Source organism: Porites lutea, chromosome 10 (assembly GCF_958299795.1).
Source record: "Porites lutea chromosome 10, jaPorLute2.1, whole genome shotgun sequence".
NCBI classification, from domain to species: domain Eukaryota; kingdom Metazoa; phylum Cnidaria; class Anthozoa; order Scleractinia; family Poritidae; genus Porites; species Porites lutea.
The window spans coordinates 7008036-7035486 of NC_133210.1; the positions used below are offsets into that span (position 1 = coordinate 7008036).

Sequence of the window (27451 nt, forward strand, 5' to 3'; positions counted from 1 at the left end):
TACAAGAAGCATTCGAGCTTTGCTACGGCTTGTTCGGAGAAGAACTCAAAACTTAACGATAATAGACTAGAAGAACAATTACAGAGCAATATGACCAATATACTTCTTGAGCAAAGAAACTGGAAAAGGTTTAAACTGAATTTCCATATACAGTCTTTTATGTCAAGTCCTCTTTAACGAGAAGCATATCAGTACTAGCTCTTATCTCGTGTAAGAGATCGTTTTGCACACCAATGTAGCCGCCGTGACGTCATTTCAAAACGATCCATAGAACTGAATGGGATCCAGTTTGATCTGTAATCACACGAGTGATCAACAAAATCGGACGACCGCGTAGCGCGAGTTCGATTTGTTTATTCACGAGTATGATCACAGACCGAACTGGACGACACGAAGTTTTTTCGTGATATTTAAAGCTTTTAATTTTTAAAATTAAAACACTAGATATTCCAAGAGTTTTGTCGCCAGAATCAAGTGTGTGCGCATGATGGCGCGCACCTTCCAATAGATCGTTTTCACATGACGTAACGGCGGCCATATTTGTGTACTCTCTTTTATTCCAAGCAATTTGCAGAGCTGCTGACCACGTGACTGAAGCGACAACGGCGACGTCCATGAAAATGTCACTGAAAAATAGACTCCGTATCCTTTCAAACCATTTCGCGATTTTCTGAAGTCGTCCTGTTACTTAAAAGAAGGGGATTTAGACTGGAACTGAAGAGAGGGGGCAGCGCCCGAGTTCAGACAGAGATGGTAGAATTTATCGCCTTGCCGTTCTCGTCCTCAAAAAAACTTAAAATTTGGTCATTTCACGTCGTAGTTGTGCAGAGATGGCAAAGAATTGTACAAAAAAGTGTAGCAAGGATGTATCGAATACTTTGTTATTGTAACTATCTTTTAATATTCTTTTCTCAAAATAACGAGCTTCTTATCGCTGAAAACGCTTCGCTGCTGAGCAACTTGTTTACTTCAATTTATTCGAAAAAGCACCTAAATAAAATGGCACTTTATGCCAAAAATATTAGGTATGGAGCGAACGCGCCGAGGAAGAAATTTAAATATCCACCCTAATGTAAACGTTAAAAAAATAATAAGTGCTTATTCAATCGAAAAGTATCGAATGTTTCTTTTTACAACGTTTGTATTTCGTACAATGTAAATTGTTTGTTCCTCCCGGCTTTTCTTACTATTATTAATTATTATTAAAACTATATACATCGTCGTAAAAATATTTCCATCATTTTTACTCTCTATTTTGGCCTGTCACTGGAGACATGCCGTGTGGCTCTTTTTAGCTTTTTTAAGTTCTCGTGGACATTTTCACTTTGCGGATCCAGCTTCAGAGCCTTTCTGTAGTATATACCGGCTTGCTCGTGTCTCCCCCATCTGTGATATAACACTCCTGTCAAGTAAACAAAAACGATAGCGTTATATCTTGGAATTAAGTTGAGACTGCGTTTAGGCAGAGATACAAGTTACTTAAAAGCGACAATAGATAATCCGAACGGTACAACTAGCTTTTTCATTACTATATTAGTTATTACCGTAAACTACTTGAAAAGCATAATAAACTTTGTCCAGTAAAGAACATGCTCAGTAGCGTTTACTTCAATGGTTACACTTTATAATCGACCTTAAGCTGCGATCAGGCCTCCTTTTTTTCGGGGAAGAACGAAATTCGGCGGCGTAGGGGCGGACAGGTAAAAGCAAAAGAAAGAAGGACCGCCTTATCGCAGGTTAAATCGACCTATACAGCATAATAAACACTACAACAGGAAAATAATGCTCAGAAACTTCATTTGGATGGTCACACTTTAGGATTTAAATCACAGACTCAGAAGTTAGTATTATCTTGAACATCATAATAAAGGGCACCAAAGCAAAGAACTGCTCAGTAGCTTTTACCTGAATGGTCACGTCACATTGTAGGATTTCATCCCCAGTTAGAACCATTTTTACAGCAAAATAACCAGAAAGAGTAACAACTCAGGGAAGTCTTACCAAGATTTCCATAAATTTCCGCGGAATTAGGTTTCAGCTTCAAAGCTATTAGGAAGTGTTTCTCAGCCTCCTACAAAAGAACAAATAATTACTCAACTTTACTTTAATTTCCCTCATTAAAGATTCGTACAGTATGCAAAGAAATGCAGGCTAACAGGATGAGCGAACTTGAATACGCTTTGGGTTTCGCGTTCCTAACTTTAGCCTGCGCCACAGACGAAACTTAACTCTAGACTGTTCACAGTCCTCTAGTTTCCTGTAAGATTGTCGAGATCGAGCGCTTTGCGTTACGGGCTGCCATCTTGCATGAGTGTCAAAAGTACTTAGGGGGCGGGGCGGTTTGGGAGGAAGAGCTATAATCCCTGACGCCCGCCCCCTCGGTACATTTGCAAATCAAGATGGCCGCCATTAATTGTAAGACGCGCTATATCTCGACGATCTCACGGAAAAATAGGGGACTGTGAACAGTCGAACTTAACTCTGGTTAAGTCTGGTTACTGACTGGGGTTAGATCACATCTGCGACGCAGGCTATACTGACTAAATGCAATTTAATATTCCTTGACATGCTGAAAAAAAGAGAATCAATTCCTTGGAGAGTTTTATGGGGAGAACATTGAGAAATGGACATGTGTCCATCATTCATCGTGTACAGCAGTCAATAATCAGCGATCTAACCAGATGCCAACCTATGGTCTCCACCCTCCCCTCTCTTTCCTTTTTCTCTCTCCACTCCACCCTCCCCAGGGGTGGGGGAAAGCGCGAGGGGGACGATTTCCCGCCTATTTTCTCCTCCCATTATACACGTGTCCTGCTTATTTTATTCTTAAAATACTAGTGGAAGCCTTTACGGGAACACAGAGCCAGACCTAAAATCCCCTTCAGCGGCGTCATTGTCTGATCGTAGTGTAATTCTGTAACGAATCACGTACCACAAACTCATCTTTCTGTCCGAGCATGTTAGCAAGGTTGAAATGAACTGACGGCTCGTTAGGAATGTGGCTTTTAGCCTCTCTGATCACTGTTATCGCCGCATCTCTGTTACCTAGAAAGGGAAACCTGCCAGGCGTTACCTTAAAATTTAACTCGTCTGTCAAGAAACGTCACTTCGCACATTAATTTTTTTAGTACACCTAGCTGTGAGCCACCAACTAAAATGCCAGGATTGTGTGGTTGTCTAAGTGAGCTGGAGGCTTGCGAGAGTTTTGTTACTGGGGATCCGCCAGAAAATTGAAGATCTAAGTAGGGGTAGGAGGGGAGTAATTAACTGAAAATGCCCTACTATGCAAAAAACGTTTTTCAAGATTGTAGTTTAACCCTTGCAAGCTTTCCCACACCTTACAATAATTTCACTGTTTTCTTTAAAGGTTAAAAGGGTGATTAATCAGGAGCACCCAACGTCAATTTTCGGAAATATCCGTTAGGAAGACGATTTGACATCTAGAATTTTCGGAACATTTTTTGTAAAAGTTCTTGCTTGCCTGCTTCTCCTAGGATTTTTGAACATCTAAAAAATGGTATAATTGCCCATTTTTAACGGATTCTTACCGTAAAAAGGTCGCCTAGAATTTTCGGGAGCTGAAATTTTCGAAACGGTAAGTTTTGATCCCTATAAGTTTCGGATCACTAGACTTTCAGCTAGGAAATCCGAGCAGATGAAAAATTTGTAGGGGATAAAAATATGCCTATATCTACTGCTTAAATACTAAAATACGTTTAACAATGCTATGTTTAAGTGGTTTTGAACTCTATTCTCGTTGAATGCCCCTGATTGATGGGTCCAAAATTTACGTCAGTTGCTCGGAATAGTCATCATCTGAATAAAAAACCTGAGGCCGACGTTGCACTCATTTTATCCCCCCTCCCACACCTCTCTCTCTCTCTCTCTCTCTCTCTCTAGAAGAAAAGTAGGGCACTTTTGTAACACTTTTCACTAATTAAGATAGCTTCAACAATTCTGCTTGCTGCAAATTCTTTCAAGGTCAGAAACGTACTTTAACACGTGTTCCCAATGAATGTCAGTGGTCACCAAATTCTAATTTAATATTTATGAGCTACGCTCCCATATATACCTAGGAGGTTACAAATGCGCCCTATGTTGTGGTAACCGTCAATTTAAAGACTAAAAACCCCATTTCCTGGTCAAAATGGAGCTATTACTTTACCATTTATACGCCACATGATTCTCTTGATTACCACATTACTTGAAATTTGAGTTATAAAAGCTAGAAAAAATCTGCCGTGTAAGTATATGACTCTTCATGCCGATGACAAGAATCAAAGATCGGAAAAAGGCCATTTTGTGTTTTGCAAGATTGAAGAATCAATTTCATTAGATATACTTGACCAAACTAGCTCAAACTGAAGTATGAGGAAGAGCAATCATTAGGCAATATACCAACGCAGAAAGTAAGGAGAAAATGCGCTCTTTCATTTTTTAATAAATTTTAAAGTTATCAATGTGCGAAAAACGGCAACGTTACAAAAGTTCCCTATTTGCTAGATGTTCCAACGCTGTTCATGGGATATTTTTTTTGAGAGATAATAAACAATATTGTTGTCAAATTAAAGGCTATCAAGACAACAACAACTGACGTAAAACACTCGTCCATTCCTTTTAAGGGAAGGGAGTTACAGCTACGGAAAATGTTTGAAACACAAACGCAAGATAACCTTATGAGCTGATGAACTAGTTTGACTTACTACGGGGGTATTTAACAGAAATAAATTCATCAGTTGTATCCTTAACAACATGAAGAAATTCGCTCTCACTTGAAGCAATTCGCTCTTACCTTATGGATCACAACACAGCTTTTTTTTCGAAGATTGTGCTTAACAATCACTCACAGCAATTAATCGCTGGATAACACATGGAAGCACAATGTTAGCGCGGAACAACTGAACATTCCCTTCTCTAAAACAGTGCTTTGAGTTGTCTTTATAGACCATGCCATTAATCAACAAAAAGACGTTGACGCCGATTTCCTCTACTAGCTACAACCAAAAAACATGCCGCATTTGATAACCGAATCAACGACCTTTTTTAACGGATTTGAATAAAATAACACTCTTTTGAAAACTGCCTTGAGTTTTGTCTAAAATGTTTCTCGCGCGGTAGCGTAAAGCAGTCTAGAGCTGGATAACTCAGTCATTTTCCCCCAAAAGCTCCCTGAAACGTAAAAGGGACAGGTATGTTTGTTGAGTATTCTAAGGTTCAAGATAGTATATTTGGCAAGTTGTGAAAGGATCCGGCGATCATTGAGCTGCGAAGGGACCTCCCGATGAAATCCACTTTTTTCGTTAGTAATGCTTTCCCTTCTACATATTTCTATACTCTCTGACTTCGCGCGCCCAAAATAGTCATAACAAGACTGTCCTAGCTTTGGACGTTACAGCGGAATACCCTGCCACTTCAACAATACTCTCCCCAGCCGGCTAGGCGGTACGTAGAAACTAATTTAATGAAGAACAAATTCAAAATGGCATCCTGTATTATTACTGGCTAAGAGTAATATTCCTCGTTCTTTAAACCCTGGAGGGAAACAAGAGCGTCACGTGTGTAGTACTCCTCGTTCTTTCAGCTCAAAAGCGAAACAAGCGTTCTGTTTGACTTGATGTCTTTAAGAGTATGGATCGGGGGTTAACTAAGATCCTAATCGAAAGGAGCTTCCAATCACATCAACCTTTACTTGTTCTAAAGTCGACTGATGTGTAAATAAAGTCGAGTATTCATAGGTGTTTTAAAGTTCACGGCACCACCTAATGACCTACTTCACAACTATGTAGTTTTCAATGTGTATAGTTATCTTTGACAACCATTTTTATTAGTAGCTAGGCTTAAAACAATAGATCGCTGCCACTAAACTTTCCCGATCACTTTTCGAAGTTTTGGACCCGCCCAAAAACGCATGCATTAATGCTTGATTGAACGCTCGCAATTTGTATATTGCGTTATGTAATGTGCACTAAATATTGATCACTTCTGTATTTTTTAGTTATGTATTTTTAGCAAGGAAACAGAAACACTATTATTTGCTCTGAATGGGATATCAGGCTGGGCATCTCATATCCACTTCTACTGAGAGAGGCTCCGCAGCGGCGGGCCTATGGGTGGGGTGTTGATCAGAAGTCCAAATACTGTTTAGCAGACTGATTTTCGTGCAATTAAGTTGACTGCCTGAATTCAAGCTATCAAAGAATACTGGGGCATTCTAGGAAAATGCAAAGTCATTTTCAAACCTGCCACCAACTGAAGACTGTTATCACCCCCTTCCACGCCCTACTTGCATTATTCGGACATTGACGATGTGACACTTCGGGCTCTCATACACAAGCTACCTATCAGACTACGTTCGTCGCCTTAAAATTATGAAAGGGGTGATATTCCCACGAACAATCACATAACTTGCATTGCTAAAAAACGATCGAGTTCTAATTCTTGGTTATCTGCAAGTCTGTCTAGATTGTGCTATTAAATAGCAACAAACTAGCTACAAATATATGCCTACAAAAAAAGGTGATTGGAATAAAAGAAACATGTTTCTGCCGAGTCTGAAACATTTCTTATAAAATTAAGTGTTTCTAGAGGAAAACCACAAAGTTGCATCTTTGTTAAGCAACAAAAAACTGCCAAGCGCAATCTAAATAGGACTGGTTAGTGAGCTATTCAGGATCTGCGGTGGATAACACCTTTCAAAGGTTTTTGCACCCAGAAGTGTTGTAAAATTATTTTCTGCCAATAATTTGCTGTTTATCCTGTTGATCATGTCTAAATCAATGACGACAGAGTCCTTTTCAAAACTGTTACTAATTAAAACAACCTATAGTAGTACTGTACTGTACCTATAAACAGCGCTATGAACCACTGTCAACAATTAAATTAGTCTGTGTACATCCGCCCCCTCCCCTCCGATTTTTTCTGAGGGGTGGGGGCGGCTGTACTCAGGCTAAACAATTATTTGCTGAGGTTTTTGTGATATGCAGAATAATAATGGCCGAGGTAAGTGTCATCAGCCAAGCCGAAGGTCGAGGCTAATAACACTTACCTTGTTCGTTGTTGTTGTTTTGCAGCCAACCACGTTAATATGGACACTGAAGGGACCACAGAAAGTGTCCGTATTAACGGGGAGTGCGTATTAAGCGGCTCATGTTATTTAAGTCAAAAAACCTCTCTTTACTAGAAAAAAATACCAAAGAAATATAAGAGGACATAAGCTTCGTCAAATTAAACTTCTCTTACCTTCACAAGGCCGTCATAACGTGGTTTAAGTCCACGGAAACACTCAAAAATCCCTCGTTTATATATTACTCTATCAAAACCCTTCTCTGCGTAATTCGTTTGATGCCTAAAATCAGTGACGTCTAAAACCATCCTATCCGGTGTATTGTAGCGCTGGGAACATCGACATGCTGTCAACTGAAGAACTTTTTACCTTCAAAAGGGAAAGGTCTGTTACAGCACACAGTTGATATTGAAGTATCCGCGTTAGCGAGGCTGGCTCTCTAAGAGAATTCGTTGATTAGGCGGGAAATAAGTGTCTGCTGTCCACATTAACGGGTGTCGGTATTAAAAGGATTGAATTTAGAGAAAATGTAACGGCTTTCTTTCCCCGGGACAAAGAAAACTGTCCGTAATATCGAGGTGTCCGTATCAAGTGGGCGTCCGTAAAGCGGGTTTCGGACTGTATTTGCATGGAGCAAAAACAGTATTCGGTGATGTCCCATTAAGGCGTTTTGTCTAGAGAGATTATTGGGTGTTTTTAAGCTCTTTCTTCACTTTCGTTAAAGTGGCCACGGAGCATTTTAACTCCGCAATAGCGACTCGACATTTAGACAAAACACTTTTGGCTGTTGGACTACAAAAAATCACTTTTTGTAGCCGCGGGGTCAAAGGAATACCTGAAAATGTATAATAGTTTATGTATTTTGCCTTGCGTTCCAAAAAAAATGTTCACCGACTTCTTCACTTTAAGCATGGCGCATTATATAGAATTTGGACAACCGATAACACCCGCTAGTTTCTCATATCTAGTCGGCATCATGTTGTCCCTTATTCATCTTCATTAATATTAACATCAGTGACTTTGTAATGGCTCATTTTATTTTTAAATAAAGGACTGTCTTATATTCTTCCAGGTATATCAACAACGGTAACTAAATTGCATTTTCTTCTTATGAGTTTTCCTGTGAAAAAGGCGAGCCATGTCCAGCACTGGCCATGAAATCCAGAGTTTCTTCACTTCTTACTTAGTTCTACACTTCTCAGAGGTGTGGAAGGTTGGAATAGTCCGACAAAGTAAGGATATTGTCGCACTTTCCCCCAGTCATGAACCCTTTGTCATTCTTTACTTAGTTCTACACTTCTCAGAGGTGTGGAAGTGTGGAATAGTCCGACAAAGTAAGGATATTGTCGCACTTTTCCCCCAGTCATGAACCCTTTGTCATTCTTTACTTAGTTCTACACTTCTCAGAGGTGTGGAAGTGTGGAATAGTCCGACAAAGTAAGGATATTGTCGCACTTTTCCCCCAGTCATGAACCCTTTGTCATTCTTTACTTAGTTCTACACTTCTCAGAGGTGTGGAAGTGTGGAATAGTCCGACAAAGTAAGGATATTGTCGCACTTTTCCCCCAGTCATGAACCCTTTGTCATTCTTTACTTAGTTCTACACTTCTCAGAGGTGTGGAAGTGTGGAATAGTCCGACAAAGTAAGGATATTGTCGCACTTTTCCCCCAGTCATGAACCCTTTGTCATTCTTTACTTAGTTCTACACTTCTCAGAGGTGTGGAAGTGTGGAATAGTCCGACAAAGTAAGGATATTGTCGCACTTTCCCCCAGTCATGAACCCTTTGTCATTCTTTACTTAGTTCTACACTTCTCAGAGGTGTGGAAGTGTGGAATAGTCCGACAAAGTAAGGATATTGTCGCACTTTTCCCCCAGTCATGAACCCTTTGTCATTCTTTACTTAGTTCTACACTTCTCAGAGGTGTGGAAGTGTGGAATAGTCCGACAAAGTAAGGATATTGTCGCACTTTTCCCCAGTCATGAACCCTTTGTCATTCTTTACTTAGTTCTACACTTCCCAGACGTGTGGAAGTGTGGAAAAGTCCGACAAAGTAAGGATATTGTCGCACTTTTCCCCCAGTCATGAACCCTTTGTCATTCTTTACTTAGTTCTACACTTCTCAGAGGTGTGGAAGTGTGGAATAGTCTACTTAGTTCCACACTTCTCGGAGGTGTGGAAGGGTAGATTAGTCTGACAAGGCGCACTTTCCCTGAGTCACGAGAAGCTCAGTAAGCTTTATGAGCACTTGGTTTTATTTCTGTATGGTTTTTTACATTTTTCCTAAAGAACTATTTTTATTTTGAATAGCAGATATAACCATTGTTTCAATGCCAGCTGTTGAAAGACACTTAAAGTTAAGAAATCCGATCACCAACCAAGCTTTCTTCCTTATCAGTACGGGTTCAAATTTGATCATTGTTAGATCACGCCATATATCCACTGTTTCTCAGTTTTTCCTCTTCTCTAAGGTTATGTAAATGCTGGACATAAATTATGAAAAAGACGAAGTGTCCTCTGTTCATTTTCCTTGTCATTTTTGCATATTTGGACAGCCAAGAGAAGGTCTGCTCGCAAACTTCTGTGTCAATCTGTAGGTGAAACACAAAGAGGTCAGATGACAACATCAAAACGTCTGTATATCGCTTCATGGTAGAATGCACTTATATGCCGCGAAAGGATTAATTACCGTGATTAAATAACTTAGTAAGTGATAAGATTAAAATGAGTTTCAGTGTTGTGGCCGACGACCTATTAAATGAAACTGAGATCTTTATAGTACTAAATAAAATTAATAACATTGCACACCACATCTTTTTCCTCTCATTACCCCTTTGAGCTCTTCTACGTTGTTTGCGTCGCAGTTTTCTTTGCACCACTGATCGACATGGCCCTTCATGTGCATTTTGTCCACCAGAACCGAGAGCTGTGACAATCTCTTTGCAGTCCTTGTCACGTCCCGTCGAGAAGGGTTTTGAGCAAATTTCTTCAAATGGCATCCATCGTCATAAATAATGTACCCTGCGAGTAACTGATCAGTGGATGGTCATGGACAGGGTACAGAACTGTAATGATAAAAATCTTATTTCACGGCTTTGTGTATGTTTTAGTTATTATTATTATTATTATTATTATTATTATTATTATTAATACTATTTTCAGTACACAATGATATACAACAATTTTTAATGAATGTTCCTTACTTAAAGCCTCAAATATGTTTTCATTCCGGCTTAACAAATCGTGCAACACTGCGTAGACTTGAGTCTTTGATTCCGCGCAAAATAATTCCGACCACCGGGTAATCACTCCACACGGCGACATAATACAAAGTATTCCTAGGAGTAAACAATCATTTTGTGAATACTAATTTGTGAACTTGAGAGGAAGTAAATCAAACATTTTTAACGAACACTCTAAAAATAAGTATATTCATGTAGATGCTCCTGCCTGTATTTCTAGACGTCTACACTAGGGGCTTGCGCTGAAAAAAAATTTACGTAGCCATGTTCATGAGAAGAAAAAAAAAAATTAGTAATGTAAAATTACATTTGAATCACTTTTGAATTCTGCGAAGAAGCTGTTCTATATTACAGTCAGGATTCCGCGTGACAATATCGAAATATATATAAACTCAGTACTAAAATTCTGGTCAAATTCAATCCTCAAGGTGTATAGTGACCGCAAGGAGACCCTCCATTGTGACGGGGCTTGTGCCCTGAAAAGAGAACAATTTGCATTTTACCTGCAGAGCGGTCATTCTTCCTCTGCCTTGCATCTCGGTCCTTCTCTGTTTTGCAGGACAAGGCTGCGTCTCTCTTGCATGCAAAGATTCTGTATTTACAACAAACCACAAATCAGCTATAAAGTTTCCCGCCTAATTATTTGGAAAGTTCTTGTGGAATTATTTGAGTTTACCAAATATGAACCCTTTTTTCGATCTCATGGTAATTTTATTGTAATCTCCCACAAACATTATAGCTTTGCTTATCAACAGAGCTACGTACTATTCGGGTCAAAACTGTCCGTAATAGAGGAGTCGGCAGTAGTATGACTAAGTGTCCCAGCCATGAAATGACAATTGAGCAATAATACTAGAAGTACGAAACCAACAATGGAATGCAATCTGAATTGTATGGTTTTCTGCTTTTCACTACATGTCTTTGTATTTTCTTAGTATCTTTTTTATAAGAAGCTTAGTTTTTGATGGTTTTTCTTTCATACCCTTCTTGTGGTATTTCATTGTTGGAACATTTCGGCTTCTTTTCAGGTGGTTGAGAGAGGGTCTCAATGGGGTTAACCGATAGGCGTAAAAACGGACAAAAATTTAGGCGATAGCCGTAAAAATTAAAAAAATTTAACCGTTAGGCGTAAATAGCGTAAAAAAGAGTTAACCGTAAAAGGAAGTGTTCCCTAGATTTGCTACTTTTAAGGAAGGTACTAAACTCACTTATGGTTGCGTTTTTTTGTTTCCCGGCTAGTGTGACTCCGTACGCACGTTAGGCCAAGCGCCTTTTAGGTGTTAACCAAGACCTAGGCTCCATTTCCGGCGCTTTCTTGGGGAACTAATTTTTTCCATAGCGAAAGTGAAACAACACGCAGAGATGTCACTGTTTGAAAAACACGTTGCCGATAAACAACATTTCCCAGTTTTTCTCGGACGCTACGGTAGACATCGCCATGCCTAGTCCCAGTTCGGCGTCTTCCCACGCAATCTCGGTCAAGGCATTTCAGTGGCGAACTCGCTCGGACCACATGACCCGAAAGGCATCAGCCGCGCGGAATAATACGGCCTACGGACAAGGCAACGGCAAGACAGTCGTTCCGTACAGTCCTTCGCTATCATTAAAAACACTGGACACGGAAATTTTGTTATTGGCCGTTTTCACACTATAGCCTGTGTACAGTCGCGCCCTCCCCACAGACACCCCTTCTCCGATTTTTTTCTAAGGGGAGGGGGCGGCTGTACACAGGCTGTCTGGAACGGATAATCCTGTCTTCAAAAGTCAGGCGGATTGTTTATTCAAAATTAAAACTATTCCATTGCCAAATTAAGACGTATCACCTATCTGACGCGAATCATCAAACGGATAACCCGTCTCACACGAATAATCCTTCTCTAATGTGAAAACGGCCATTTCTGTTATAATGAATGTCGCGCCCCGGCCTTGAGTTGGGCGTTCGCGTGTCTGCTTTTGCTTTTTCACAAAGATTGTTTTTAAATTGACTATTGACATTTCTATGTGTAAAATAATATCAGAAGTGCAATACATTATAAAAAGTATGATCTATCAAATGTTAAAATTTTTCAAAAGGATAGCTTATTTCATCCCGATATGATTCGAAGACCTTTATTTTGATTTAAAGATACAAAAAGATACAGGTTAATTAATATTTAACTTTTTGAAACAAAAGAAGTTAATTTTTAACTTTTTCGTTAACCGTAACTGAAAAAAATTAACCGATAGCCGTAAAAGAGCCAAAATTTTAGCCGATAACCGTAAAAGCCACCACCCCATTGAGACCCTCTTGAGATGATTCTCCTCTCTGGAATGCTGACTTTAGCGTAGATGACATCTGACCATTGTAATTGTCTCCTACCACTGTTACCACTGTTTCCAGTCTTTTCTCATAACCTTCTATCAGAACTGTTGAGATCCCGTTGCATGGTTCCCACGTGGCCTCAGACTCACTTTTTCCCAAATACTTCACCTAACAATGAAGGGAACAAGAGCGCAATAAGAATTGCTACATTATTTAACTTGGCCGAAAGAATGTTATGCCACATTTAAGACTGTTAACAAAATGGAAATACGTAATACATGGAGCAGTTTTAACGTGACTTTCGCGTTAATTGTTGGTTAGGCCAAGTTGTTGTTGTTGCGTGTGTGTGACCCTTTTCTTTGTACAATGATTTGCCTTGCCTTCTTTAACTATTTCCATTTTTCCGCTTGTTATTTATGTTAGCATGACAAACGTTATATTTCTTGACATCTTCGTTTATGTACCTTGTAATAGGTGTTACTCCTCGTCACTTTACTATCCATAATCTTTTCTATCACAAACTCTTTATCTGGGATTTTCCATTTGCCTTGGCTCTTGCACGGGTGATCGGTCCGTAAGAGAACTCCTCACATTCAATGGCAGCACCAGCAACTTTTTCCTCATCAGAAGCCGTTTGCAGGTTACACACAAATTCTGCATGGTCTTCACAAAACCTGGAGTTATATGCAGGTGAATTGATACAGCCAGTGCGAATTGAGCCAGGTAGACCTTCATACGATATGTAACCAGCGTCTCTACCCATGCAAATGTCTCTCCGATTTTTCATATTTCCATCTAAGACAAGGCAACGGCCACATCCAGGAAACGTGCAGGAATGGCCTGGAAAGAGAAAGAGGTTTTGTCAACATATTATTTAACCTCACTTCTTTTGACTTAGAAGAAGACAAGATACCTTTAGCACGTTTTTTTTTAAGTAGAAAAAACAACAAGATTTTGGGACGTTTTGACTTCTGACAAGACAACAAAAAATGACGTCCTACCTGCATAGTGCGCAGTGAATGCTTCGTGAAGAGACGGAGCCAGATTGGTGATAGTTTCGCTGAAATTCTTGAAGGATATTTTCTTTAGAATAAAGGATCCCGGGAAGAAATGTATCATTTGCAATTGCAATTGATTTGAGCATTAAGTTTATCAAGGTGATCTTAAAGGGAGGAAGATAGAACGCACATTCACTGCATTCTTTACTGCCTATTTTTAGCGTTGTCACGATCGTAAATGTGGCATTCACATTTAAATGATATGGAAATTCCTTAGACAAAACGCTTTATACCCAAAGGGTTTGAATTGGGTACGACATTGAGTTGGCCGAATAGATCTATAGGAAGGAGAAGAACCCAGAATAAGACGTCTCATATATGGCACATTGATGAAAAATTTCAAACATAAAAATCCATAGATGAGATGACTTTGTTCAGGTTTCCGTTGAAAAATAAATAAATAAATAAACTAAGATAAAGGACTGACGGGGACTTCGTGACAGAGAAAACGTAGGCTTGTTTTATGGTCGGGTATTCAAACAGATGGCAGTGAAACAAGGCTAATATCTTCTAGTCACGGAATTGTTGTCTTAACTTAAAAATAGCATTTAAAAAGATGTAAAACGAGTTGCAGGAATAAAACCAACAAATACTCCCACTGCGCTTTATTCTCATTTCATACATAGGAGTGTAACTAAAATAAGAATGACAAGGGGTTAGTGCCTGTGAAAAAATGTGACATTATCCTGACTTTGTCAGACTTTTCTACACTTCCACACCTCTGAGAAGTGTAGAACTAAGTAAAGAATGACAAGGGGTTCTTAACAGGGAGGAAGTGTGACATTATCCTGACTTTGTCAGACTTTTCCACACTTTCACACCTCTGAGAAGTGTAGAACTAAGTAAAGAATGACAAGGGGTTCTTAACAGGGAGGAAAGTGTGACATTATCCTTACTTTGTCAGACTTTTCCACACTTCCACACCTCTGAGAAGTGTAGAACTAAGTAAAGAATGACAAGGGATTCTTAACAGGGGGAAAAGTGTGACATTATCCTGACTTTGTCAGACTTTTCCACACTTCCACACCTCTGAGAAGTGTAGAACTAAGTAAAGAATGACAAGGGGTTCTTAACAGGGAGGAAAGTGTGACATTATCCTGACTTTGTCAGACTTTTCTACACTTCCACACCTCTGAGAAGTGTAGAACTAAGTAAAGAATGACAAGGGGTTCTTAACAGGGGAAAAGTGTGACATTATCCTGACTTTGTCAGACTTTTCCACACTTCCACACCTCTGAGAAGTGTAGAACTAAGTAAAGAATGACAAGGGGTTCTTAACAGGGAGGAAAGTGTGACATTATCCTGACTTTGTCAGACTTTTCTACACTTCCACACCTCTGAGAAGTGTGGAACTAAGTAAAGAATGACAAGGGGTTCTTAACAGGGAGGAAAGTGTGACATTATCCTGACTTTGTCAGACTTTTCTACACTTCCACACCTCTGAGAAGTGTAGTACTAAGTAAAGAATGACAAGGGGTTCTTAACAGGGGAAAAGTGTGACATTATCCTTACTTTGTCAGACTTTTCCACACTTCCACACCTCTGAGAAGTGTAGAACTAAGTAAAGAATGACAAGGGGTTCTTAACAGGGAGGAAAGTGTGACATTATCCTGACTTTGTCAGACTTTTCTACACTTCCACACCTCTGAGAAGTGTAGAACTAAGTAAAGAATGACAAGGGGTTCTTAACAGGGGAAAAGTGTGACATTATCCTGACTTTGTCAGACTTTTCTACACTTCCACACCTCTGAGAAGTGTAGAACTAAGTAAAGAATGACAAGGGGTTCTTAACAGGGAGGAAGTGTGACATTATCCTGACTTTGTCAGACTTTTCCACACTTTCACACCTCTGAGAAGTGTAGAACTAAGTAAAGAATGACAAGGGGTTCTTAACAGGGAGGAAAGTGTGACATTATCCTTACTTTGTCAGACTTTTCCACACTTCCACACCTCTGAGAAGTGTAGAACTAAGTAAAGAATGACAAGGGATTCTTAACAGGGGGAAAAGTGTGACATTATCCTGACTTTGTCAGACTTTTCCACACTTCCACACCTCTGAGAAGTGTAGAACTAAGTAAAGAATGACAAGGGGTTCTTAACAGGGAGGAAAGTGTGACATTATCCTGACTTTGTCAGACTTTTCTACACTTCCACACCTCTGAGAAGTGTAGAACTAAGTAAAGAATGACAAGGGGTTCTTAACAGGGGAAAAGTGTGACATTATCCTGACTTTGTCAGACTTTTCCACACTTCCACACCTCTGAGAAGTGTAGAACTAAGTAAAGAATGACAAGGGGTTCTTAACAGGGAGGAAAGTGTGACATTATCCTGACTTTGTCAGACTTTTCTACACTTCCACACCTCTGAGAAGTGTGGAACTAAGTAAAGAATGACAAGGGGTTCTTAACAGGGAGGAAAGTGTGACATTATCCTGACTTTGTCAGACTTTTCTACACTTCCACACCTCTGAGAAGTGTAGAACTAAGTAAAGAATGACAAGGGGTTCTTAACAGGGGAAAAGTGTGACATTATCCTGACTTTGTCAGACTTTTCCACACTTCCACACCTCTGAGAAGTGTAGTACTAAGTAAAGAATGACAAGGGGTTCTTAACAGGGGAAAAGTGTGACATTATCCTTACTTTGTCAGACTTTTCCACACTTCCACACCTCTGAGAAGTGTAGAACTAAGTAAAGAATGACAAGGGGTTCTTAACAGGGAGGAAAGTGTGACATTATCCTGACTTTGTCAGACTTTTCCACACTTCCACACCTCTGAGAAGTGTAGAACTAAGTAAAGAATGACAAGGGGTTCTTAACAGGGAGGAAAGTGTGACACTATCCTGACTTTGTCAGACTTTTCTACACTTCCACACCTCTGAGAAGTGTAGAACTAAGTAAAGAATGACAAGGGGTTCTTAACAGGGGAAAAGTGTGACATTATCCTGACTTTGTCAGACTTTTCCACACTTCCACACCTCTGAGAAGTGTAGTACTAAGTAAAGAATGACAAGGGGTTCTTAACAGGGGGAAAAGTGTGACATTATCTGACTTTGTCAGACTTTTCTACACTTCCACACCTCTGAGAAGTGTGGAACTAAGGATGAAAAAGGAAAGTAGGGATCTTGTGGCCAGCACTGGACATTTGTGAAAAAGGCCTTTGTGAAATTATTCCTGTCCTTAAACTACAACTAAGTAAAGATCACACAGTAAACAAGTCCCATACCCCCACTCTGGGGTACTCACTATAATGGCCAAAACGAGGAAGCTGACCGCCCGAAAGGGCTTCCTTTTCCAGGCTTCAGGTATATGAAAGGGTAGTAATTTTGCTAGTTGAAGTGTATAAAAGGGCAGGGAAATCTTTGATTACTACAATCACTGAAAGTATTTCTTTAAAAAAATCGTTAGTTACAAAAGTGCCAGATTGTTACAAAAGTGCCCCACTCGTTACAAAAGTTCCCTATAACGTTACAAAAGTTCCCTGTTGTCGTTACAAAAGTGCCCTAGTGACGTTACAAAAGTTCCCTTGGTTACAAAAGTTCCCCACCTTGGTTACAAAGGTTCCCTATCGCGTTACAAAAGTGCCCTTTTTTCGTTACAAAAGTTCCCGTTCTTATGGCTCTCTCTCTCTCTCTCTCTCTCTCTCTCTCTCTCTCTCTCTCTCTCTCTCTCTCTCTCTCTCTCTCTCTCTCTCTCTCCACCAGTGCTACGTTTAGTTTTACGGGTATTTCAGTTCCTACACGAAGAGGACAGAAGTCAAACAAGGATCGGAAGTCATAAATGGGAATCGAACTCAGGACCTCTGGCATAGAAGGTCTGGGGCCTAGCACTAACCAACATGAACTAAGCTGAAACCTTGCTTCTGCGCTCGAAATACGTTTGCTTGAGTTCTTTTAAACTTTCCTAAAAAAGTGAGTTATTTTCTCCCTTCCCTTATACAAATCGAAACAAATTTTGCATGGTCGGCACTCAAGTGAAACCACGATCAGCAAGCGAATGATTTCACTGCCAATTTTTGAACGTTTTCGCGTCAATTCTATGATCGATAAGAGTATGGATCATGGAAATTTATTGTCCATTTGTCTTGTACAATAACATTAAGAGCCTTTGACGTCCACTCGCTAAATGATTCTCCACAAACTGCGCGCAAGAGAAAGAGAAAAACCAAGAGACTATAAAGGGGACAGAGAGGGCATCCCCCATATACACCCTATTCCATAGGTAATTCGTCTCGAGTTATTTTTAGAATCGGGATAAAGTTACTTCGCGCGAGGCGTGGATGTTTCGTGGAGGTTTCGCATGACTAAACGCCGTGCAAAACATGTCGGGCGAAAGGCAATGAAAGCGTAAAAAGATCGAGAGCATTCCTGAATATTGAAGCGAATTAAATGAGTGGGCGCTCACCTGGGAAAAAGGAATCGCTGGACTCTTTGATAACCCGTGAAATCAGTTTAACTCGAAGTTGTCGTAACCTCAGTGCTTTAATAAAATGAGAAATTTCGCCGGTCTATTGAAACTGGTCGTTTGTACAATAGGGAGTTTAAGATCAAACGACGCGGACGACAACTAGAACGTCAAAAAAACAATAGGTTTAATTAGCAAAACAACAACCTCGCACGTGCAACACACTTTTTTGTTCATTTCTTTCCTGTTTTTGCACGACTACGACGTGAAAATGCCTAATTTCGCGTTTTTATGGAGGACGTAAACAAGCAACGACGAAATTTTATTTCTCTTTCTGAGCTTGAATATGGTCCCTCGAAATTCAGCTTCAGGAGGGTTCGCCTACAATTGACAAAGTAAGTGGGTAGGAATAATCGCTATAAAGACTGAAAAAACTCAAATTCACTTTTTAAGCGACGTTCTTGTCGCCGTCGCGCCGTTGGATCTTAAAGTCCTTAATAAGGCAACTAGGACGCCAAGTGTTATTTTTTGTTGAATAATAAAAGACTAATAAAGGAATAAATATCAAACCAGAAACTGCTCTCTTCAAACTGTAAATTATAAATGATCCTGAGAGAATATTCAGTGTATTAAGGATTTCCCTGCTGTACTGTTAGCTCTATACAAGAGAGGAAGGGCGATTCTTTTTTAATTTCCGTTTCGCTGACACAGCTTTCGCAGAAATCTCGCTGTAGGCGTTTTCGTCGACAAAAGGAATAGCAAAATCGCTCTCCGCGTCTTCGCCCATTTTGTTCCGCGTCAATTCGTGGAGGACGCGTGGCTCTAGTGTGGGTCGTCCACGCGGAATACATTCGCGCTATGTGATTGGCTGTTGTCCAATCCCCCTTGGGATCTGCGGTTCTAAAAATAACTCGAGACGAATTACCTATGGAATAGGGTGTATATGGGGGATGCCCTCTCTGTCCCCCTTTATAGTCTCTTGGAAAAACAAATTGCGCCACCGTCACGTAATTTCCATCACGTCGGACCATTGGAAAAGTTATTGGGTGGGGGGGGGGGGGGGGGGGGGGGGTGAAGCATCATAAAAATATATTTGTGCAAGGGAAAATCTTATGAAAAAGTTCATGCAGGCCGAGTACCCCCAAAAAATATTCCCGCACTGGCCTACAAAAATTCAAGCAAAGGGAAATGTTCACGAACAAAAATTGATGTGGCTCGAAAATTCCCCATCCACTCTCCCAACCCCATAATTATTCTAATGGTCCGTCCGTTATCGACGGTTATCGACTATAGCTCTCGACCAATCAGCACAAAAAATCGCTCAGTTACCGTAAAATCCTTCCTCCCCACCCGTTAAAAGGCCCCTTGCAGACATTTACCTGACTTTTCTAAGAGTAGAGCATGATTCATCCAGGCACCCACATGATCGTTTTTTAAATTGATGGCTGTTTTAAATGCAGCAATGGCTTTTCCAGTTTTGTCTTGATCGATGTACTGGAGGAGAAGATTTTAAGGTCAGTATAAATAAGCATGAAAAAGCAATGAATGGGAAACTATCCAGGGTTCACGTAAAAGGATTATATCATTGTATCTGCACTGCTTGCACTATTCATTTTGAACATTTAAAAACTATTGCCCTTTTTTCTTACCAGATTTCCAAGGTTGAAAAAAGCGTCTGGATATCTTAGTCTGTATTTTATAGCGTTGCTGTAGCATTTTTCGGCCTCCTAAGAAACAAATTTTGTAGGATCAGTGGAGTTCGAAGTTGTGCGGAAGAAATAATCGTGCAGAGAGAATCCAAGGAAAGAAATAGGAAAAAGTGGCACAAGACGAAGCACAAGTTCGATTTGAGTATACCCTTAATTCTCTCTCTGCTAGATTGGCTCACCACCACCTGCGCACCTGGCCGCTCTCCGGTTGTTACACAGAAAAACAAAGCTTGCTGGAAGGTCAAATCCTAATCAATAATTTGTGGAAACATGAATAAAGCTATCAAACTCACATCTTCTTTATGAAATGCTGCCTTTACGGTGCCTAAGTTCATCCAGCCCGCCGCAAAGTTATTCCTATACACAAGAATGGCTGCGTTAACAAGTTATCTCAGACCGCGGGGGAGGGGGGGGGGGAGTAATCCCTTATATAAGCTATATCATGCGCCATCTCAGCAAAAAAGCGAGACATTGGAACTTTAGACAACTTCCTGTTTTACACGATATTTACATTATTTAGGAAATGTGATTTGAAATAAACGCCGCTCTCAATTAAACGCCACCGTTGAATGGGCACCGCATCGAAAAGGCTTAAACTTTAACAAACGCCCCGGCGTTTAATCGAATAAATACGCTATTAAATCCAATTCCACTAATGACACCAATCGTATTGTATTGGGCCTCTCTATTAGCTTTTCAACAATGAACAGCCTTCTGGGACAATGCATTTTGGCGATCCGAGAAGAAAGAACCACATGAGCCGAAACGAACAGGCCGCGCGGGAATAATGAGGCTACAGTTAAGCAAGGTTCTAGTAAGTACTCGCGCGAACACGATCTCGCACACCTTGTACAATGTACGGGTCTCAAATAGGCACTTTTGGATAACACTTCGAGTTTTCAAACCAAAATCGTGTGCATCATACAATTACTTATCACACCAATCTGAACCCGGCTAAAGTTTACTAATGTAGAGGTCAGCAACAGGGAAGAGTTACAGTCCGGGGGATATAATTACCTCAAAATTCCTAAGTCGTAATCATGCTTGATTTCTTACTCAGAGTCAATTTGGGGGATAGGGGGTCCAAACCTACCAACTCCTGTACCTTGCATTCCCGGCTCCCGCCCCTTTTCTCCCACCAGCTCTTTTTTCGATTACGAAAGATTGAATATTGTTGCATAATTTCCCCTCCCCGCCCTTTAAAACACCCATTTCCCGCTCTTTCCTGTCCCGCCTCCCGCACCCCTTCTGTCCCCTAATTCTCCAGGCTCCCACCCCCTGTCCTCCCCCGTTAGTCAAATGTTAAGGTCACTAATGCGTTTAGAACTTCATTTAATGACTTCAAATTAGAGAGAAAAACGCTTAAGTATAACATTGCAAAAAGACTAACCTTATTTCTACAGCTTTTTCTAACAGTGCTTCAGCTTCTATATATCTTCCATCTTCCTTAAAAAACATGTTTTTTACACTAAAATTTTAAAATTACCTCATTTCAAGTCTACTAATAAATTACAATTTCAGACAGTAATTTTGCAAAACCAAAAAACATAATCAAGAAATAGCCTCCTTCTTCTAAATGCAACGCGAGTAAATCGTGATTATTACGGAGCGATCTAAAAAGTTCCAAAAGTTCTGAATGTTTTTCAGGCTTCTTACGCAATTGCATAAATTGCGTTCATAACTGCGAGGACCACTCTTAATTTGATTTCATTTCCGCAGTTCTTATATGATTTATTTCACATACATCTACCACATTCATCTCTTGAACACATAATTGACCAGCTCCCAACATTAGTGGCTTCATAGCTCAGTTGGTTAGAGCATCGCACCAGTATCGCCAAGTCACGGGTTCAAATCCCGTTGAAGTCCTGAATTTTTTCAGGCTTCTTACGCAATTGCATAAATTGCGTTCATAACTGCGAGAATCATTCTTCATTCGATGAATGGAGAACTTTTCAAAAAAGGACAACCTTGCGAGTTGTACCCAGTTTTTTGGTTGAATCGATCGCCTTCGATCATTAGTAGCTTTTCGGGTTTTAGAGGAGTTTCCTATCTGTTTATTCCCATTTCATTTTGGTCGAATAGAAAAAGCCGAAAATTCAAAAACCTAGAGAATGCATTCTTTTTGCAGGGTTTGTATCCCAAAAATTGATTTGCGATACAAAAATCCGCCATGGGTTGTTTTTTTTGGCGATAATTACAATGACAAATATGAGCTTGGTGTGATCTTGCTTCTCGTCAGAGGATCAAATTTGAAAGGAATCTTTATTGAAATGTTCACTGCCACAAAAACTAAGTACGCATATTTTGGAGCATTCACATGTTTGCTACCTCTCCGTTATTGAACGTCTCATGTGCGTCAAAAATAAAATACATGTACTTAACATGCTGTACAAGGACGTCATACCTTGATAAGGTTTCCCAAATTGTTTAAAGCTTGATCGTATGTTGGGTTTAACCTGCCAAAAATCAGTTGATATCGTTCTAGTCTTTTTTTTTTTTTTTTTTTTTTTTTTTTCAGACATGCAAGGTTTAGAACAACAAAACTTTACTAGAAATACGCGAATCGCATATCCTCGCGAAGCAAGGGGGGAAATTAAGGGAAAAAAGCCATTAGGGTAGAGAAAATATATGAAAAAAATATAAAGAAAAAACAACAAAAAGAAAAGAAAAGAAAAACGAGCTCTTCCAAGAATCAAACACAGTGTATCCTGTGTATTGGCGCAATTCTATACGTGGAACTTCCGCAGGCAAGGGCCGTTCCCAAAACCTTTTCATACTTGGATAAAACTGCAGGCTATTTTTTTATTGTTAAAACCACTCAAAGGAAACTTCATTCAGGTACAGGGAAGAACTATCATTTCACTCCACGTCAATTATCAAGAAATAAACCAGTACAATGCGTGTTTATCAGTTCCACACGGTACCTGATTGCTTCTCTATAAAACTTCTCAGCAATCACTGCACGTCCTTTTTCAGCTCTCAGCTTGCCAATGTTGTTGTGAACCTGTTGAAGGGACAATACTGATCATAAATATACTAAGGTCCAAAAGAGCTACAGCGAAATTCTCTCGTACGCAACCAAGTCAAAATGCCAGGAATAGGTGGTTACAGGGAACAGGGGCTACAGTGTAGTTCACGCTATTTCCTATTCTTTTTTTTTTTTAAAAAAAGAAGCTAATAAACGTTTTTCAGATCAATTGAATTCCAAAATTAACTAGGTTCCGTTTTGTTGTTTAAGACTATATTAAGGCATCAAAGCTGTTTCCTGTTTTGTTCCTGTTTTTTGTTTTTGTTTTTTTTTTTTTTTTGGGGGGGGGGGTCAGTTTATTGGGGCAAAACTGCAATCATGAAAGGATTAACAAGAAGATATATGATTAAAGAAATACAATAAAAATAATTAATTATAATCACAAGAATAATTACAAAAACAATTGCTGATCCCCAAAAGGGCAAGTGCAAACGGGACCCTAGACCCATACAAGGCACTGCCCTGTTGTTACTTACAATTACAATTTCAATTACAATGCTAATGAATAGCTTATTTTACCCTTGAAAAAAATTAATTCAAAGCCTAGATGTACGTTAACAAAGAAAGTGAATAAAAAAATACAAGAAAGTGGATGTGGTAGGCACAGTCACTTCGACCTGTGACTTAAGCACAGAATTGTCCTTCTGCCCTGACCCAACAGGGTCCAACAATATCCACCTGACATAGCCCCTTTTTCTGGAGGAGGTCACTTCCTAGAGTTTTCCACCTTGACTGGCAAGACTGATTACTAACAGTATTTTGCATAAATGGTCCCTTATGGGAGGTCTTGCTAGCTGTATTCATGACTGTGAGAACATCCCTTCAGCTATTTCATTTACCTTGGCATTGAGTGGACAAACAGTGAGTCCAGAAGTGAATAAAAAGTCTTCATCAACCCATTCTGCGGATCTCTGAAAAAAGGAAGAAGGCAATGTAAAAACAGCCATAACTTCAAGAACGTTTTCAGGCGAACACCAGAGGGACAAATCAACGTGTCTGTATTATGGAGAAGCTCATATTTTTTAAGCTTTCTCCAGGGTTCTCTTTAAGTGCTGGCAACTGGCTAAAAAACCGACTAGGATTGAGCCATGTACTCTTTGGGAAAAATGGTAAAGCAAGGCCGAATGCAAGCCTGAAATTAACTACAGAACTTGATTGCTAAGCCACCTACATTTACATCCCAGCTGTATACTTTAAAACTTAGTGAGAACCCTGAGCTCAGCATCTTTTGACAGGGGGTGCCTGTATCATAGTAGTATCAGAGGGGGAAAGGGTATGACCAAGACTTTAAGTCCATGAAATCTGAGGCAAGAACTGGCCCCCACGAAGATTTCTTAGGAATTTGCCACAAGTCCCTTGCCTAACCTGGAAACGTCTGCATAGGCAGCAAGTCAAAGCAAATTACGTAATAACTTTTGGTACAGAATATAACATGGTGATATAGATGGTAAAAACATGGATGAAAGGGAGACTGCAATGCAATTACACCCTCACTCTTTGATTGTCTAACATCAGGCTTAATTCCAGGCACCCCTTTGATATGATTATCTGAGGCTCTATGAGCGGAAGGGTCATTTTTCTTACCTGTACTGTTCGAGCCATGTACAAAGCTATCAGGGCACCAACAGTAAATCCTAAAACCTACAGGTGCAGGGCAGCAGAAAATATCAAATAATTAATTCTTGTCAGGGTGTTACACAGGGCGCAGAGGTGTTATTTGTCTCTTTATTATATCATACAGTGTAGCTGCTGTTATTCGTCCACAGTCATTACCTTCAGTGGTTTTCCGGAGCATTGGATAATATTTAACCAGGTTTGTAAGACGATCGCATGACGGTTTGCTTGATTCCACAGTATAAAGTCAAAGGGAATGTGCGGTATCAACTGTAAAATTTAACTACAATCACCAACCAAGGTCACAAATAACTCCTCTGTGCCCTGTGCGTGTTACACATGTATATTGCTATACACTGCTTACGCTGGTGAAGGTTTCGGCTCCCTACTTTGTACCCAGCATACCCTTCAACCCTTTAAGCCCCAATATCCACATACAAATTCTACACACTGATATTTATACATTTACTTAGAGATACGTTGAGAGAGTTAAATAAAAGATCAAAGCATTTTCTCTTTGGTGATCATTTAGTTAATTCTAATAACCATTTCTCTTGACAAATTATGTATGGATGTCGTTTGGGGAAAATTATTGATGTTGGTCACCATCTGGACTTAAAGGGTTAATCCATGTACTTGTACACAATATGATGATGCCTGGGCCCTGCATACCAGTGTCAGGGTTGTCATGGTTACAAGGTACACTCAGCTGCAGTTCTTGGCTCCACCAGACTCTTAGGTACTTCCCCTCCTTGTGCTCCTCTTTTGGTCAGTTAAATTCAAAGGATAAATACTACCCATAATCTGCCTAATGGAGTGTTTCCCCTGCAGAAAAACAATCGCTTCCTCCAACAAGGTCAAGACACATTGCTAAAAAGAGCATAGCACCTAAATAACATACATGTACATGTAAGCAGTCTTAATTTCAAACCAGCATATTACACGTCTTTGAAGAGTGACAAGTGAATATATAAGCAGTCTTAATTTCAAACCAGCGTATTACACGTTTTTGAAGAGTGACAAGTGAATATATACTGGTATACATCATTCTGCTCACCTTTTTTCCTAAGTATTTCTTGCTTAGTGCGGCAAATCCAGGAACAGTGATCAGACAAGAGCCAATACTGGAGAGATACAGCACCCTTTCAGCTACAACAAAACCAACTGTGAAGAAGATATTTGATGCTGGAAGGAATGGAACAACAAGGATAGCAAGTCCCATGGTTAGAATCCTGAAAAAAAGAAGATTTATCTCTCTTGTCAAACACAACATGCAATGAACTGCAAATTATGCAATGTAGCAGGTGTACATGTGTTATCAAGCACAGAAAATTGATGATCATGTTTGTTGAATTTAGACCATTTTTTTTCCATTTCTCCCACACAGACATTCTTAGGACTCCATCACACATTGACAGTTCTGCCCCATGACTGTTGGGGAGGACTGCATTACGAGCCAAAAGAACATCTGCTTGGGAGGCCTATTAATAATTATTCCAACACATAGACAATTACTACTGGAAAAAAGTCAGAACCACAGGACCAAAGTACTGTTAAGTAAATGCATTTGAATCTTAGCAGCCTACATTAAGTTGAACAGTTAAGTAAAAAACAAGATGTTGATATATATTGGTCCAAGAATTCACTTTGCATTCACATCACAAAATTGACTGGCTCAGCTTAATTAAGGCATTCTCCCTCTCTTGGTGTTTGTGCCAGATAAACTTGAAAGTGATACATATGTGCTGGTGGCCCACAACTACATGGTCTGCAGCTATCAAATTTCTTATCAGAACAAAGTTAACTTTGTATTCAGGTTACACAATACCAGAAAATTATGGAATATCACACCACATGAATTAAATTTGTATTCAAAACTGGAATGAACTCATTCCAGAATGACTTGTGTAGGAATCATTAAGTAAACATGTACAGAGTAATAAAGTAATGGAGATGGGATGGACTCATTTGTGAGTAGCCTCTAAAAGAACCTTACCGTTTTATTTGCAAATTCCTCCCACATAAACAGTATGCAAGAAGCAGGAGAAGCACAGTCCAGTCATGGCAACAATGCAGAGTATACGTGGATCACTATAGGTGTTGATTATTGGCACACAACCCATTGACCAATCAAAACAAAGCCATTGAGGTACAAGGAGAAGCCAGGCATTAATGGCATAGAGATAGTTATAATTAATTATCTGTGTGTGGAAAAATAAAACAGCCATTGCAGTTGATTCACTTAAATGTAATTATAATAACATTAGTAAACTAATGAGTCAGCAAACTACTGAAATTAAACCAGTAAATTTGTATCTTTCTGGCCTATGTATTTAAGAGGGATGTACATCAAAAGGATTAGTGCCTTTATATTTTCATAACTGTGCTATAATCAATTGGCAAAATGAGTTTCTGTAACAAAAATAAATAAACTGAAGATATATTAACTAAAGATTCATCCAGTAAATTTATTCTGAATGCATTCTTCTTTACTCACTCTCATAATAAAAGACTTCTCAAATGATGTTGGATTATCAACGACCTGGAAAACTGGAGGTGAAGAACCCATGACTTGCCATCGACATAGCAGAAGGAGGATACCAGTGACTAGTAAAGCCACTTGTCTAAAAATCAGGCCTTTCAGCCATGTAGTGGCTGCCTTTTTCTCCTACAAAAAATGTACAAGTCAGAATTATAATTAACATTGATATTAACACCAAACCATATTTTAATCCAAATATGGCCAACCCTGACTGTTTACTGCCCTCAAATAATCACTGCATTTGGGACAAAAGAGTTAATACATTGTAAGTGCTGTCCCAGAATAAGCACCACAGCCCCAATATAATCAAAATCAAAAGAAGTTATTTCTGTAAGCGTGATATGGAACATACTATAAATATCCCAGTTAAAACAATTCTTTGTGGTGTCCAACTTTCAAAAAAACGCCCCCCTCAAATAAGTGACAGCCACCCCATGGTTGTCAAAAGTAGCCAGCTGCCTGCGAAAATTGCCACCTACTTGGTTCGT

The 27451-nt window shown here is 39.6% G+C and overlaps 2 protein-coding genes and 1 long non-coding RNA gene across 3 annotated transcripts in view; all 3 read right to left on the reverse strand.

Moving 5' to 3' along the window:
• Positions 1-27451, reverse strand: part of LOC140949434 (fibroblast growth factor receptor 2-like) — a 236244-nt gene that overhangs the window by 58057 nt on the left and 150736 nt on the right. The gene's annotated exons all lie outside the window — the stretch shown is intronic.
• On the reverse strand, positions 1881-26509 carry LOC140951067 (protein O-mannosyl-transferase TMTC1-like). The gene is made up of 11 exons (XM_073400292.1): positions 26418-26509; positions 25479-25653; positions 24392-24448; positions 23647-23718; positions 22704-22783; positions 22184-22235; positions 21167-21222; positions 20070-20133; positions 19717-19794; positions 19447-19561; positions 1881-2071 (listed from the first exon to the last, which is right to left on the reverse strand). Exons 2-11 carry the CDS (start codon positions 25641-25643, stop codon positions 2064-2066), a joined length of 747 nt encoding a protein of 248 aa, XP_073256393.1. The 5' UTR covers positions 25644-25653; positions 26418-26509; the 3' UTR covers positions 1881-2063.
• On the reverse strand, positions 9432-10397 carry LOC140951068 (uncharacterized). Its single transcript, XR_012167237.1, has 3 exons — positions 10267-10397; positions 9894-10084; positions 9432-9654 (listed from the first exon to the last, which is right to left on the reverse strand). It is a non-coding gene; the product is annotated as an uncharacterized lncRNA (long non-coding RNA).